The sequence below is a fragment of the Haliaeetus leucocephalus genome, unplaced genomic scaffold, assembly GCF_000737465.1.
Source record: "Haliaeetus leucocephalus isolate CR32 unplaced genomic scaffold, Haliaeetus_leucocephalus-4.0 Scaffold577, whole genome shotgun sequence".
Classification (NCBI taxonomy): Eukaryota; Metazoa; Chordata; class Aves; order Accipitriformes; family Accipitridae; genus Haliaeetus; species Haliaeetus leucocephalus.
The window spans coordinates 2,159,468-2,176,761 of record NW_010973013.1 but is presented as its reverse complement, the minus strand read 5'-3'; the positions used below and the strand labels follow the sequence as shown (position 1 = coordinate 2,176,761).

The 17,294-nt window shown below is 44.1% G+C and overlaps 1 protein-coding gene across 1 annotated transcript in view; it reads left to right on the top strand.

Annotated features, from left to right (window-relative positions):
* EHD3 (EH-domain containing 3) overlaps nt 1-13,717 on the top strand; it is a 29,893-nt gene extending 16,176 nt beyond the window's left edge. The window contains exons 4-6 of the mRNA XM_010577749.1: nt 8,531-8,943; nt 9,968-10,132; nt 11,654-13,717. Of these exons, the coding sequence (XP_010576051.1) occupies nt 8,531-8,943; nt 9,968-10,132; nt 11,654-12,181 (1,106 nt within the window). The 3' untranslated portion in view covers nt 12,182-13,717. The remainder of the gene's footprint in view (nt 1-8,530; nt 8,944-9,967; nt 10,133-11,653) is intronic.
* Nucleotides 13,718-17,294: the final 3,577 nt, after the last annotated feature.

Genomic DNA, 17,294 nt, shown 5'->3' with positions numbered 1-17,294 from the left:
GCTGCAAGGATGCCCATAGGGGAGGTATTTGTACCAAAGCAGCAGAGTCTTGGCTGCATTGACAAATTGATAATAATACGGATGCCATCCATTTGCAAAACTCTGTTCTGGTGTCACATAATAAGCCTAGGCCATGCTGCTGGGAGGGAAGATGTGAAAGGGATGACTGTACTGAAATAAATGAGGACAAATGGGAGACCTGCAGGTCAGGTCATGCAGTACAGCAGAGCCAGGGCAGGAGTTAGGACTTCCTCATAATTCATCATCTTGTGCAGTCTGCCATGCTAATTGAACCACCTGGTAACAGCAAGTCATGCACTTCAGTAGCAGTGGCATCCCTGGGGGCTGAGCCTTACATGCTCTGCTAGCTGTCAATCTCAACCTACACATGCTCTGAGCTAAGCTGGCTGCCAGGTTCAGTGATGCCCTGGCCAAGTTGTATTTGATCCCTGTTTCAGAGTAGTACTTTCCGAATATATCCTGAACACTTACTTCATCTTCACCCTGTATCTGTCACCTCCTCCCTTCCCGCATTAGCAGTGAGCACAAGGTCCTAGCCAGGAGGTAAGGACTGGCAGCATCATTCCCCATTGGCTTTCTTTCCAGTATGCACTATTCCAGCCTTTTTCCAGCCTTCTGCCCAGTTCCATTCTGCTGGCTGCAGTGTAGCCCAGGCTTCCCATAGCCAAGGAAAAAAACACTAGCCTTACTGTGTCTCCTAGGAATGAAGAATTCCCAAGTGACCAGTAGCTTCAGCACCAGGGATATTTAGTCACTTACCAGCCTGACAGTGAGAAGAAAAATGGTAATGGCAACAGTCTTCGGCAGTGCAGAGCTCTCAGACTGACTGTGTCTCAAATAGCCATGCTTGGAAGGGAAAGGCAAACACCAAGGGAATTCATGTTCTCCCACTTCATGCAACATTGTTTAGGGTACAAGAAAATACTTTTTCCAAAGAGTTTTGTCGTGTGTGCTAGCAACAGCATGATACACAACTGAAAGCATCCACCCTGAAAGCCTCTAAAAGGGAGACAAATATTTGCTATAATACTCCCCACTGCTGATGTTTGCTTATATTTTTTATTTCACTCTGCCTGGGAGGGTGAAAGTGCACTGGTTAGTTTTGACTTTGCAGTTCACCTCCATTACTGCAGTGCAGTAGCCGCTCTGCCAACTTGACTGATTTTATCACAGTCGTCACAAACACATACTGTTCCACTGAAAGGCTCAGCTCCTACAGTCACACAGTTCTGCACTTCCTCTAAGAGCAACGCAAAAATGAGCAGAAAATCTACACAGTTCTCGTCCTTTTTATTCATAGAAATATGTGAAGCCATGAGCCTAACTCTTCTGACGTGAAAGCAGGATACAATCAAAAACTCGAGATTATATTTGGGTTTTGGGAAGACCAAACCATAATTTTGTTCAGGGAGAGGGGCTGTCTTCATGATTTGAGTTGGAAATACTGCTATATTTTGCAGTTCCAGAACTGGAATAATGCAAAAGAACCGAGATTAAATAGTTGCACAGATAAAGGGCTGGGCTTTTTTTTTTTTTTTACTCCTGTTAATGTATAGCAAGCATTTAATTTGTGTTACCAAACAAGTCTGATTTTTAGAACAGCTGTTCAATTTGTCCATTTTAGTGTCCACTGTGCACTCCAGAAGTATCCTAAGTATCTGTTACATCAAGGAAAGATAGTCATGCCCATCAGTGTCTCATCAATTTGCATTATTTATGCCCATCATGTATTCTGTCACCATCCTGAGTAACAATGGAGAAGGACTGTGTTTCCTGGTCACTGGTAGCTATCAGTTACTGATGGCCATTTCAGGCCAGGTTTTCAAACATGATTTCTCCCCAGATTTAACCTACATGTACTGGGAGAATTCAGTTTATGTTTGGACACTATAGTAAAGAAACTTCCTTGAAATTCCAGCTATGCATCAGCGCTGCTGTGCACCGACCTCTCTGGAGAACTTGGCCTATATTCAGATGCCTTCTGAAGTCTCAAAATCTGGCTAGAAACTGTTTTCAGGATTGGCCCAAGTACCAGGAAATGGTCAGTCCATCTGTCACAAATGACAAAGATATAAATGTGTAAAGGGTAGAGGGGACAAGTTCTGCTGTGTGTACACAGAAGCTAAACAGGCTGTTAATAAGGAAACTTTGCTCTGGGCAATGCTCTTGTCAGTTTTACTCCACCTGATTTGAATAAGCCTAGTGAGTTTTCACTCAATTTCCACTGACATAAAGCAAGAGCCCTGTCAGGCTCCTGGACTTTTCCCAACCCTGAAACCCTTGCAGTAAACAAAATGAAAGCAAAAGGCCACACAGTCTGCCACTCTGGGTACTGATTAATGTAAATGTTAGCATTAGAAATCCAACACCCACCCATCTTTCCTAGCTGAGAACATAGGCAGATTTGCTGTGCTTTGAGTCCTTTTGCCTTTGCTTTGGAAACCTTTAAGTCTCCAAAATGTATGTAATGCTTCTATTAGTTCTTGGTACTGAGGGGGAAGTGCAGGGCACGGGCTGGAGGATGCAGCTCCTAGTGCTGTGAATCAGCAGCTCCAGGACAGATTATTTCTTTGAGTATAGTCAAAGGCAGGAGTAATCAGCAAGCTGAGGCCTGCCCTAGAAATTATGACATGTAACATTCATAGAAATCTTTTCATCCTGAAGGACTTCTGTCTACTTCCCAACACACCCACAGATGTACATTACAGGAATCTCTTTATAGCCCCTTGGAAGGCAGCCACTTCCAGAGAGGAGTATGGCAGCTTTTTACAAAGATGGTTTAGGATGAGCTGCAGTGAGGTATATCCAATACCCATCCCTCACTTTTCATCTTCCCTTCTGTCCTCTCCTTGCTGGCACCATCAGCTCCTCACCTTGAGAGAAACTTGCCCAAATCACTGTTCTTCCACCCAGTCCCAGCTGTTTCATCTCTCATACTCCTTCCCAGCACCCTCCTCTCTCCACTGCACTATCCCTCCCTGGGTCTCACAACAGCCACCCACCCTGCTTCCCACTCACTTTGTGTGTCCTCAAAGGCATGTGTCACTTCCCCCTCCCTTTCTCCCCTCGTTTTCCTCTTCTGACTACTGTGTTGCCTGCCTTCTCCTTTGCTTACAGCCATCTGTCACTCAGGTAACACCTGCCCCTCCTGGCACATTCTCCCCCTCCAGTGTGGACTGCCTGCTTGTTTTGCCATGACACAGTCTTCTCCCCTGGACTTCGAAGGGCTTTCAGGCAGGACATGACTGTGACCAGTTAGACTAAGCCTCCAAACCCTCTTATTCAATTTAAAAATTCCAATCAAGTCATTAGCTCCCTGGAATAGGCATTCATTTCATCTCCAAGAGCTGCTCCCTCTCTAGGTGGTCAGTGTTTGCTATGCCAACTATCCCATCATCTGGTGCTATCTTCAGACACACAGAGCCAATCTATCAGTTGACAAATAGGGACACAGCCATAAAACTCAGCCCTACAGAGGGCTGCGATCTAGTGAGTTTTCAGTCTCTGGATAACACCTGCTTTAGAAGGAGGAGAAAGGAGCTCCCAGTGACTAATATTCAGCAGGAAAGAGGTGAATTGCTGAAAGCAGCAGCGCTATTTAAAGCGGTAGTGACAGCAAACTGTGAGATACCTGGTGCAAAGAAGCAGCTTTGGGTTTTTCAGCATTTCTTGATCTTACTGTTCCCATTCCATCCCACCTGAACTCTACTACCACACAGGCTGTGGCCATGGTTCTACAAGACAGGAAATCCAGTAGTGTGCTTACTATCAGACAAAAAAACAACAAAAAAACCAAACCAACAAACCAGTGTAGCTACATGGTGAGAAATGCTGAACCAATACATGCACACTCATTGCTGGTTTAAATTGGCTTAAAAATGTTACAACCAGGCAGATTTTATGCTGGGTCAGGTATCATCCATCTTCCCACAGTCAGCATAAAGACTGTATTATGCCTGGTCTGACTCGACAGAAATGTAATTGCATAATCCTGCCAGATCCTAGTGAAATACATGCTGCCAGGTATTCCAATAGTGCACAGACAAGTATTCATTAAGCCAGTCTGCCTTATGGAGTCTAGGTGGCAGGGTGTCTGCAAGATCATTTTCTCTGTAGGCTGAATCCACTGACAGTCCTGCTGACTTGTCAGCTTTGTGTTCAATCTGTTGAATCCTTTTCATGCTGTCGGAAGGAAATCTGTCCCATGAAAAAACATCTGATAGAAGAGAATTATTATCGTGTTCATCTTGTCCTCCTAGTACTGCATGGTTGGGATTCATTTTCTATTCATGTCCACCTTATCTGGAGGTTGCAAAAGAAGCTGCATCAGTGATATTAGAGAATGCTTAAATATGCATCATATTTTTCAACAGAAATGCAAGTGCAACCACAAACAGACAGGAATTACTGAACAAAATATTCTGCCCTTTACATTTTTGTCTGAACATCCCTGTAATAATGGTTTTGCATTTATGCAGCTTTGGCAAGCAGATGAGTTCCCAAATGCCCTGTAACTTCACAATAAAACTGTGTTATGTTATGTGGATAACTTCACCCATCACTGAAACACTGCCAAATCAGATATAGTAACTGGCTGCTTTTGTGAGAGGCCTTAGCAACACTACAACACTAAGAGAGGGTGTAAAGAGACATAATGCATTTGCAGTGGAATGAGCAAGGGGACACTTCAAAAACTCCTAATTTGATTGTAGATCAAGATCAGTTCTTGGTCTAAGCTCATGCTAATAAACTGCCAAGGAGGAAATTGGAGTGAGGCTATAACGTTTAGATTTAGTTACAGAATGAGCTTCGTGTGTTTTCAGGTGTTGAGTACCTCCAGCCCTGGCTGGAGTCAGGCAAAATGTCCTGAGTTCTCTATGCTATTGAAGAGTCCTCTGAAAATGAAAGCTCTGAACTAAACATTAAAAATAAGGTCTTAAATTCATTTTTTTATTAAATATTATCTTATTATTTCATTCATATTTTAAACATCTTTATTAATAGCTTGCCCTTAGAGTTTTACACTGTCACCCAGCTATCCAAATGCTTCAGTAACAATCTACTCGTTTATATGTTAAAAGCAAAACTAAAAAGTCAACCCTACGAATCACCTATGTAGCAATTCTCCAGGTACTTGTCTGTGTGAGAAAACAGCATCACAGTCGGTGACTCCCAAGTAGATAGTTGTGAACAGAGGTCTGTCCCACCTGCCCTTTCCACATGTCATTCTATGTGTTAAGGAACAGTACAACACTCATGATAATTTTCCTCTTTTCCTCTAAAGCATTCTATCACTTAAGAACAAAATACATACACTTACACCTTGGTTTTTCTGCCAAGTACCTCCATACAGGAGAATGCAGGTGTGATCAGCACTTGGTAGAACTGCACACACAGAGAGATGTTTCTTGCTTAGCTGGACACCAACAGGAGAGGTCTCACGCATTCCGTAAGCACCAAAGCAAGCAGGACGTACAGGAGGAATGTGTGTGTTGGGCCTTTGTCCCAGCATGGGATGCAGATGAGGCTATGCTGTTGTGGCTGCTCTGAAACATCACCACGTGTTACTCCCCAGGGCTTTGTTCTCTCTTTAGTGGAGATATGCAGGACAGCTGTCAGGAGAATATCTCCGAACAAGCAAAGAAGCCGGGAAAGAAAGTCTGCTAATCAATCTAGACATTTAATGAAGTCCACAGGGACATTCAAGACTCCCTGTATGTTACTGTAGCAGCTAGGAACATACAGAAGGTCTGAGCCGATATTAATTCCCTCTTCTTGTTGGGTAGAGCAACATTTTTGTTTGTGAACAGGAAAGAGAGGCTCACAGAACAGATAGGCTCTAAGGGCTTCTGTGTATCCAGGCTTGATACATGGTAAAATCAGACCTAAGCACCTAAAGATACTTTTGGACAAACACTGAGACCTGGGCAGATCAAAGTGCTAAGGTCATTCTCCCAAGTCCTCAGCTAATACCGAAACTACAATACCACTTTTTTTTTTTTTTTTTTAAATAATCAGTCCTCATTTTTACTGAATCACTAAAAGGTGGGCTGAGTGTCAGGTGCAGACACTTGCCCCACCTCATCCCAGCCCTTATTAACACAACAGAGAACCTAGCAGTAGCTGTTCCTCTACTGTCAGAGGGCAACCATCCACATGATCTGTGACAGGACATCACTGTAGCATTAACAAGGTGCCCTAGAGAACATGAGACTGTTTCCCCCTTGATGCCCCCAGAAAAGGGCTGGAAGAAGTAGCCATGGTGCAATTCAAACACGTGCCAGCTTGACAAGAAAGCATCTCAGTCAATGAGATTTGACAAGATTAAACGCATAAACATCTCCAAACAAAGTCGCCCTGACTCATTGCTTCCATGGTGAAAAAGCAAGCTGTGTAGCTCTGCATATGAAGAATAAACTATCCTGCCATGCTAAATGACATCCAGTACAGCCCAGACAGAACTGAACATTAGCTGTGGGTATGCATGCCATGCTTAGCAAAGTTGGGGATGGGGTGGGGGCATCCCCATTTGCAAATTCATTGATCTGCTTGCAGAGGGACAGTTTATAGCCTGAACCCAGTCCAAATGAAATGAGGTATTGGCATTGACTTTGTCCTGCTGCCAGCACCTCTGAGCACAATTTGGGAAGGAGTCAGCATATGTAGCTTTATAGTGGATACACAATTAGACCTGTGGAGGTGAGCTCCCTACAGTGAGAACATCCTAAGGTTAAAAGGCTGGTAATATCTGAAAGCAAGCAGGACCAAGCTTATTTCAATTGTAAGAGGGTCTGACTCATGATTTTTACTGAGGTCAGACACATAGACTGGGCAAGATATACAGATACCAATATAATATATTGAATGTTCAGCAGGTCTCTGTCAGAGGTTATACTAATTCTGAATTCTCTAAAGTTCTCAGCAGCAAACGTAGCTGACCAAAGAGCCAGGGCCCAGCATTGCTTGCTGCTGCTAGAGAAGGCACCAGTGTCCTAAGTGAGCAGAAGGCCGTTGGTGGGACAAGCATCTGTCTCTTCCATCTATGATTTCTGTATATCCCATGGAAGAGAGCAGGGAAAGCTGTCCACATACAAAAGCACACCCCCCCCCCCTTTTCTTGTAAGGAGCAAACTATAATTCACCAAACACTGCCCATAAATACTACTTTGCAGTTGTATAGAAGTTTTCAGTGGCAAACAGTTAATACCAGTTTATCCAGCTGAAGAGAAAGTTCACACAGGCTTCAACTCCTGACTTGAGAGCCGAGATTTCAACCCAGTTTGCGTAGTCACAAGGGAGAAAAGGCCAGTGACAAAAATCAAGATCAGAGCTCAGCAGTTCTCTCTTCCATAGTTCTGATCTAATGACTAGGACACACTGGTTGCCCTCTATGTTTTAGAGAGGGCAGAAAGAAAAGAAAAAAAAGAAAAAAAAAAGAAAAAAGGGGGGAAGCACTGAACTAATTATCATACATTTATTCATGAAAGCCAAGATTAAAATAGTATGTTAAAGGATTTGAATGCAAATAGCATATGCTCTGTCCTGATCTCTCCTATCAGAGTGCAGCACTCTGGCAACACAGATAACCCCATAGGAGAGCCTGACAGAGCAGAGGGAGAGTACCAGCCTCTCAGTGAGGCTTTAAAGAAGGTGAAAAAACACCACAGAGCCAGGAAAGGTCATTTTGTTGCTGTCATTGCTATTGTTTTAAAAACATCTTCACACACACTATTTATCATGCCCTGTATTGCCCAGAGATGGACCCAAGTCTAACGCTGTGCATCCATTATCCTTAGTTTTGAGGCATGTGAAATTTGAACCCACTGTGCCTAGCTTGAGTCCACCTTTGGTGTTCACAGCAATGCTGTATTTAAGCATCAAGTACTTAGCAAAATAAACACAAATCATTTTGCTTTGTGCACATGCAGCAGGTATGACAGGATGATTACTCAGGTGAGGCAGGTTATTTGCATCCTAGGTTTTGAATTGGATGGGACAAAGTTAGTCTCACACAACTAGACAAGACCTGAAAGTTATTAAGCAGTAGAGATACGCATCTCAAACCAGTCTGGGTGCAAGTACTGCAATTATCCAGCTTTCTACAGCCTTTGTAGGCTATGTTGATGGCCAGTAATTCAGAAACTAGACCTCTCTTGTTGCCACATGCAAGACTTCTGCAGTAGCTCTTTGAATATAGCAGTTTCCCCATTTATGCATTTGAATGAAGCATCTGTAGAACAAGTTCAGGATTTCTTTGGGTGATCTCTTCATGTGGAGATGATGAGAGCTATCCTTAACTGCACACATCTTGGGCGTTCCAGCGTGAAGGGCAGTGCCTCATCTCCACCTTCTTTGGGACAAGGAATGATGTTTTGGGTTTCCTTTATCAAGCTACCTGATCTACTGGGGAAGCTTCCTCTTTGCAAGCTTACCCTCAGATGGCATAGTTTAGGTACAGCAAGTAGGCTTCTCTACTACCATGCATGTGCTTTTCCTCCACCCCTTGCAGGTTACGATTTTGCTGCTGTACTGGAGTGGTTTGCAGAGCGGGTTGACCGCATCATTCTCCTGTTTGATGCGCACAAGCTGGACATCTCTGATGAATTCTCTGAGGTCATCAAGGCCCTGAAGAATCATGAGGACAAGATGAGAGTTGTTCTCAACAAGGCTGACCAGATAGAGACTCAACAGCTGATGCGAGTATACGGTGCCCTCATGTGGTCCCTGGGAAAGATAGTCAACACTCCTGAGGTTATCAGGGTCTACATTGGCTCCTTCTGGTCCCATCCATTGCTCATCCCTGACAACCGCAAGTTGTTTGAGGCAGAGGAGCAGGACCTGTTCAGGGACATCCAGAGCCTGCCCCGCAATGCAGCCCTGAGGAAGCTGAATGATCTCATCAAGCGAGCACGGCTGGCCAAGGTGGGTGTTGGCACAGAACCCCCCCAAGCATTCAGTTTGGGCTGTCTGCATTATGCAGGCTATGGGGAAGTGGTTTTGGCCAGTTTGGCTTGCAGAGCTGGTGGATCCAACTTTTTCCCCATCCTATTTCACTCAGGCCCAGCATATTAGTCCTATGCACTTCAAGGAAGAAAGCACCTCCTTTGTCTGGTGTGTCAATCACGACAGGCCAGAGTGAGGAAGAAAGCCACAGATCAAAGCAGGTAGCACATGAAGGGAGCTGGAAGGCAGTTGCTCTGTGGTAGCAACTTGAGAATTAGGACCAATTCAGTATGTCAGAATCACACACCAAGGGAACTGGTAAGCTCCAGGTCTTTTGCCTTAAACTTTCTTAGCCAAGAGAGATACCTGGCTTAGACGGATAGAGAGGAGGTGGAGACTCACAAGAATGGTAAATAAGCCTGCCGTATCTCTGAATATTGGAAATGAGCTGAATGAAGCCTCTCAGAATACAAGGAAGAACCCCATATCAATTGAGAAAAGATATCAAAAAATCCCTAAAAAGCTTTCATGCAAGCGTCTTAAATTCTAAGAGAAAATGCTCAGCCAGAATGTCACATAAGTTAATGACTGGTATTTGTACTAAAACATTAAACAAAGTCTAGAGAGCTCCAAAACCTGTATGTTTGCTTTGGACTGGGAAGGGACTATTCCCTGGAAGGCCATGCCCAGTGGAAGAAAACAAACAAAAAAATCCAAACAAACAAACCACCCCCTCCAGGAAGTGCATATGAATGTTAGTCTCTGCATGCCCAGGACTCATACACTGTCTTCACCTTGTCTCAGTACAGCCAGAGCACACAGCTGAGCGACACTTAGCCCTGAAGCAATAATCAGTAGGCACAGGCAAGCTGAGGAGCTGAGCTTGCTCTCCAGGGTACAACAAGATGGGGTTGAGTCCTAGACCCAGATACTCTCTGCTGGGAAGAATTTTCTTATGTGCTCTAACACTTGTCTTCATTCCATATCATTTAATGCCCTTCAGGTCCATGCCTACATCATCAGTTCCCTAAAGAAGGAAATGCCCTCAATGTTTGGGAAAGACAATAAAAAGAAAGAACTTGTTAACAACTTGGGAGAGATTTATGCCCGAATTGAACGGGAGCATCAGATCTCACCAGGAGACTTCCCTAATCTGAGAAAGATGCAGGTAAGCAGTGGTGTCTTGGCTGGAGCACCAAACATCCAAGGAAAGAGCACTAGAGTAACTGCAGGGAATACGACAGAAGCCGCACAGACATTGATGTTGCTTGTGGGAAGGGCCTGTTGTAATGTTGAAATGGGCCTTGAAATACGTGCAGGCTATATTTGGGCATGAACACTTTTTGCACACAGAGCTCATGTGAAGCTACAGCTGCCTTCATTTCTCAAATCTTTGCCTGAATAGCACTTTACAGCAAGTTATTTCTTCTATGTTTTCTTTATTTTTAATTCCAGGTTCCATTTGCAGATTTTTCAGGCCTAAGAATACTGCTAATTTATATTAAAAGGAAAGCTATATCCCAAAAAGCCTACATATGCCCCTCTCTAAGAGCTGTATTTTTTTTTTTTTGTCATCTACTTCAGTCTTTGTTTCTAGAGAGAAAGGAGGCTGTGAAAACCTAAAGCCCCTTTTCTATTTTAGGCAGAGAAGCAGGTTTTCTCTTCTGCAGAGCTAAGACCTGACCCAGTGTTCGTGTAAGTCAAAGACTTCAAAGGACCTTGGATCAGAGCCTTGTATTGTATATTCAAACAATGCTGGACACTGCTACATTGCTGCGTGGCTTCAGTCCAAGCAGAAACCTGTTCTGAGTTGCTAGCTGTTGAAGTCATTACTCGCTCCCTATGGAGACCACAGCATCTGCTCTTTTTTTCTTTTTTAAAGTATATTTTCCATAAGTTCTTGGGAATGAGATCTGTGGAGTGTATCCAATAGAAGATCCCATTCACTGCTTGTTAAAATGTGTGTTTAAAAATAACTATACCAATCTAGTAGGAGTGAGTAGTGTAGATTTAACAAGCAGAAGGTGATGGATAAAGCTGTAGATCATTTTGCAGTTTTTAGAAGAGAGTTATCTGCAGGCCCTGCTCAAAGCACTTTTGCTTAGCTGTGAAAATTACAGAAACTGAGCCATGCTGTAAAAGACATGCTTACCTCTTTACAGACATGCTACTGTCTTTATGGCATCTGAAAGATGTACTGCATGATGGTGAGTAAAATAGTCTTTTGCCAGAGTGGCATCTCCTTCCCAGAGTGCAGAGCAGAAGGGAATGCAGAGCACTTGGCTGGCTGCAGGATGTAGCAAGAGCTGCACAACCAGTTTGCTTTGAACAATTTGGTCTTCAGGAAGATTGCTTCTATGCGGCTTGGAAAGGAGGAGTCTTTATCTGTATATGGCCATCACCTAGGCCTTTGAGTAAACCGCTTCCCCTCTTTGTACCATGTCAGCCCCACTTTGTAAGCTGAGAATTTTCTGTAGGGCTTAAAGAGGATTTAAGTAAGAGCAAGGCCAGCCAGGTAGACCCCATCACATGCTGAGGAGCAGGGCTATCAGAGGAGGGAATGCTGAGCTCCCCACTCCTCCTCTGCAATAGCAGTTTTTTGAGCCAGAGACAGGCATCCCACTCTACACTGTTACTGCACTGTGCGTGGCCATGTCACTCACCTCTTGCTATGTTGTCCCACTTTAAGGACCAGTTGCAAGCCCAGGATTTTAGCAAGTTCCAGCCTCTGAAGAGCAAGCTGCTGGAGACTGTGGAAGACATGCTGGCCAATGACATCGCCCAGCTCATGGTGCTCGTACGCCAGGAAGAGTCGCAGCGGCCAACCCAGATGGTGAAGGGAGGAGCCTTCGAGGGCACCTTGCATGGTCCATTCGGCCATGGCTATGGTGAAGGCGCTGGTGAAGGCATCGATGATGCCGAGTGGGTGGTGGCCAGGGACAAGCCTATGTACGATGAGATCTTCTACACACTCTCGCCTGTCGATGGTAAAATAACTGGTGCCAATGCAAAGAAGGAGATGGTAAGGTCTAAGCTGCCCAACACGGTGCTGGGCAAGATATGGAAACTGGCTGACATCGACAAAGATGGCATGCTGGATGATGAGGAGTTTGCCTTGGCGAATCATCTCATTAAAGTCAAGTTGGAGGGTCATGAGCTGCCAAACGAGCTTCCTTCCCATCTCCTCCCTCCATCCAAAAGGAAAATAGCAGAGTGAGAAGAAGGTTACAGGGGAGAGGGAAAGGGAAGGGGGAAAAAGATCTAGAAAAACATGTTTACTTAAATTATACCTTTAGATGTGAGATCACCTTTTGATTTATACCTATTTTGCTGTATGAAGAAAAAAAAACTAAAGCAGAACAAAAAAGTCCAATCCTTCCTCATGATAATATGCAATTAACTCTTCCAGTGTAATGTCCCTGCTTTCTAATGTGTAGTCTGTAAATATGAAGGTAAAGAAAGGATGTTGAGACTAGGAGAATCTCATAAGCAGGAGTAGAAGAAAAACTGAAGTGGGCTGCATTTTTTGAGAGTAAAATAGGCACTAATACAAATCTGCTAACTGCCAGCATCACTCCTGAGCTTTGGCTGCACCTTCTGCTCTTTAATGGGTCTCACAAACTTCAGCAGACTGAGATCTTGATAGTGAAGAGGAAACCACAAGGTCTCCAAGCTATTGGCCAAACTAAAAAGAGCACTTCCCAATTAACATAAGCCTACACTAAAATACTAGATACTAAACCCCAGAGTTAAGAATTTTAGAAACCTTGATTCACTGTTAGATGCAAATTTTACAAGCATTTCCCTGTCCTTAAAGAAAAAAAAAAATAGAAATAAAATCTGAAACAGCTCTAAACTGGGCACCTGGAGTTCCTCATTGTTCGCTGTGGGACAGGCACTAAGAACTCCCGATCGTCTCTACCTCCCATTCAATCCCTGGGGGAGATTTGTTCTGCAGGCATGGCCAAGAGAACCACCCCACTAAGGGAAATAGAAGGAGGGGGCACTAGAGGCAGACATCAGGTGGGTTGGAAGGGAAGAATACCACTCCCAGGCTCACTGAACATTTCACAGCCAGTGGATGGTGTTTTCTCTTTGAACAATGGTGGTGTTTATCATTCCCGTGAAGTGATATGTTTATTCTCATTGTGCACAGTGAAAGCTACTAGGTCCCATTCTTGCTGTAAAGATAAGAACCCTGCACTGTCAGGTAGATGGTCCATCATAAGATCAGATAACACAGTGGGGCAGTGGCCAGAGCCTGCTCTGCTGCCTGTGCCCCCACAAATATAGCAGATGTTGACAGCCTTCACCCACCCTCCTCCTCACCACACAGAATCACTTGATTCCCTTCCAGAACCGCTATCCTGGGCCAAGAGACCTTCCCCCCTCTTTCATGCTTTGTGAAATTTTTGTTTTCAAGACCCAATTTTGACAGAAATCCCTCGATTTCCTATTTTGTTTCCCAAACACACACACACACGCAGGCACTCTTCTGGTTTTTGTTGTTGCTTCGGAGCAGCGTGTTGTTCCAATTCCTGTTGTCACTTTATATAAGCTGAGCTCCTACTGTGATGAGAAACCAAGACAAGTATAACTTATTTTATATCTCTGTGTTCATATTATATAGAGAAATATATTCTGTGTATGTAGGATGTGCTTATTGCAGTACATTTATCACTTGTCTTAAAAATTAATGCATTAACCTTTTTTTGTACCCTGGTCCTAAAACATTATTAAAAAAGAAAGGCCAGATCTGTCTATTTCTTTACATAGCAAAATGAAATGCAGCTGAAAAGAAAAAAACCTTATTTCTATGTGCAACAGAAGGAGGAAATCATCCTTAGCCCACTCCCAAAACATGCATGTACAGATCAGCCCTGCCAGACTTGGGTGTGCACTGCTGAGTGACTGCTTAACATCTGCAACATCTCCTTTCTCTTCTGGCAGTCTAATCACAACCTTGATACTTGCTGAAGCAAGTGGAATTGTACCCACAATTCACCTTGTTCAGCATAGGGGAGAAGTAACAACCAAATAAATACTTCATTAGGAAAAGGAATATATTGAAAGAGTTTCTTCCTGCCAGTCACAGATGAGAATGTTACAGATTAATCAAGATCTGGAAAGGACACAAAAAGCCTTAATCTTAAATCTTGCTGGCTCTAATTTTACTTATGTCTTCATTGCCCTTTCTTTACATGTTCATTACAGTGATCGTTATCCCCAGAATGGGACAGTGAGATGCACTGAATAAGACAGAGCAGTTAGGATAGTGCTGGGGAAGCACTCAAAGAGGGTGTGAGCAGTAATTGCTGGCAGAGTTTCCATTTAGCATTTGTACAGCATGAGAGAGAGGGAGGGGAGAGGAAATCGGGGTGGAGAGCAAGAAGCAATAAATGCAAATTTAGAGAGAAGTCAGCAGACTGTATGCCGCTCCAGTTCAACTACCCAGTAACCCCCAGTTTAACCGTCATTACAGTGTGCACATCTGCTATTACTGTCCAGGTCTTTCTGCGGAATTTGTATCCATCTGACTCCAGGTAGAGGCTGAACAGAGCACCCCGAGTCACCCCTACCTCTCTGCAGGCATGACTTCCCGGTGGCCGCTCATACAGCATATTGCTTGTGCCAATCATGTCACGCTGAAATTTAACACTTTCTCAAAAAGCAGAAGATTACTGGCTTTCTCAAAGGGGATGGGAGAAGGTGAGGTCTGTTAATCTTTTCCAGTGTAAACCAGCAAGGTGCTGAGGTAGGCCAAAAATTCATTGCAATAGGTATCAAATGGGCACAAAGCCTTTTGTGCTTGATTGTTTGGGCATACAAGTTCACAAACCAAACCACTAGCCTGTTGTTAACACACATGTAGTAGATTAGTTCTCATTGCATTGACTGTGGTTGTGCTTTAGCTATCTCAAAAAAGGCTTGCTGTTAAACAGGAAACAGCGAGAGATTTTTCTGTGTCGCTGGTAGCAGCGGTCGCCCCCCACACCACGGCTAGGGCATGCCAGCACTCTACAGCACATGCCACAAGAAGCTCCTGCTCTTTATGTCCCCATGCCAGCCTCTCCAGGATGTTTCAGCAGGATTCACTCAGAATTGCCAGCAGAACAGCAGCACAAAGAGCTCTACCAACACAGGTCAAGTGCACAAAACACCACCGCAGTACTTCAGCATGCGGGTTTTCTTTCAACACTCCTCAGAAACCACTTGCACTGTCAGAGTGCAACTTCCCCAGTCATGCTGGAGGGCAAAGACCAACACAAGCATTTTAGTGACAAACATGCAGTTACTTAATGTGATTGCACTGTGGTTCAGCAACAAGGCAGGAGGCAAAGCAACCCTGTTAGAGAGAGAACAGGACAGAAACATGAGAGGCTGTGCAGAGGAGCAGTTTATAAATAGTCCTCCATATTCAGATAAGTCTATCCAGCACGTTTTGCTTTTGCTAAGCTCTTCAGGAAATGTAAAAAAAAAAAACAACCCAAAACCCGCCAAAAACCCCACACCAAACCTCAAGCACCCTGAGGTTCTCTATACAAAAATACATGCTTTTCTGTCTCAAGTATGGCCATGAAGACGCATATATTTCTCCATCCCCTTCCCACAGACAGCAGCTGCACACACACACACGCCCCCCCCCCTTTTTTTTTCCCCTTCAGAGTTACGACTATTTGGGCAACCCCAGCTGCCTGTATTGTTTCTCACATCTGTGGCAAGGATGTGATTTTCCAAGCCCACCAGGACTTCAGGCTCTGCATGCAGCCCTCCAGCCTGTGCATGTTCTTGCAGGTTCACAGAGCCACGCTCCCAAAGGCGATTATCTGTGTCCAACAGTGCTTCCTTTTTCTAAGGGCAGTTCTCAGTTACTGAACCAGGTTTCCCCAGGAAGTTATACAGAGGAACCTATTCATTTGCTCATGTCTGTGGGTGGGGGATTCTATCACATGAACGTATCGGTATCACTTGCTTCTCTGATCTTCCCATGCCCCTCTCTACCCATCCTTAGACAGAAGAGCTTCCACAAGATCAGAAAAACAAAAAGGTCCTTTCTCTTTCTCCAAGTAGGAACAGTATTTGGTCTTCTGTCTTTCTGTTCCTTTCTGGGAAGGATTTAGAGAAGAAAAATCTGTACCTACATGCTATATGGGCTAATATATGGGTTTCTTGAAAATTAAGTTCTCTCTACTGTGGAACACGATAGGCAGATTGGATCAACAGCGCTATACAACCATCTATTTGATGGGAAGGATAGTAATTACACTAAGTTCCCTGAATAAGATTTCGCAAGAGGTGTGTAGTTTAGCAAAAGGCAATTACTTCTGTGAGCTGGAATTTAGCCAGCATGCTGGACTTCAGAGGGATTTTTAATCAAACAGAAAAGGTTAGAATCAGTTTTTCCATCATTTAAGTTCCAACATTAACCTCATACAACAATGAAATTCAGATATAGGTCTGGAAACTGTTCTTTTAACCTGCTCTCCATATTATGCCTTAATGCTTTGTCCTTACGACAACAACCTTTGGCTGGGGAACACGGAGTTACAGGCCATTTGACCTTACATAGAGTGACAGTGATCCTACAAGCCCAGCAGGAGCCAGGGACACGCTTCTCCAGAATTTACCTCGGAACATGCTACACCTCTTGCATCATTGATAGCTTCCTCCTCTACTATTGTTTATCTCGATGTTTCTCTTATTATAGGGACAAGCTGTGGTAAGAGGGATTAGGTGACTCCACATTTAGGCTTTGGCAAATCAAGGGACATGGTAGACTATTTAACCCCTTCCTAGGCTCAGAAGTCCTCAAGTCCTTCGAAGCTTGACAGTTGGGTGTTCATAACACTCACGGAGAACAGCATTGAGCTACTCCAGAGGAGCAGCATGACTATAACATCCAAGTTATTTTTGTGTAGTTTTCATAACACAGCATCTATTATTTTCTGGTCTTTCCCTTTCCTTCCTTGTGCTTACAAGCCTTTCCCTCTTCTTCCCAGTCTGTACAAGGGTGGGGGAAAACAAGGCTTGGTTAGGAAACTCAATGTGCTAAGAAGTTCAAGGCTAGTGCAGACAAGTCAATCACTGTAGCTTTCCAACTCCTTCAGCCACTGCAGATAGAGTAACGAAGCCAGTATTTAAAGCAGGGTGAACGCACTTTGAAACAATTCCTCTCTGCCCGAAGGGATAGAAATCCCTGGCACGTACGGCACACATTCTCTGCGGCATGTCCATTCCACTGACCCCTTCGCTGGTCAGGAACATGTCAAACACTGTACGAGTTGCTAGGTTTAAAACGGGCTCTTCTCCAGCTAGTTACGTGTTGTGTA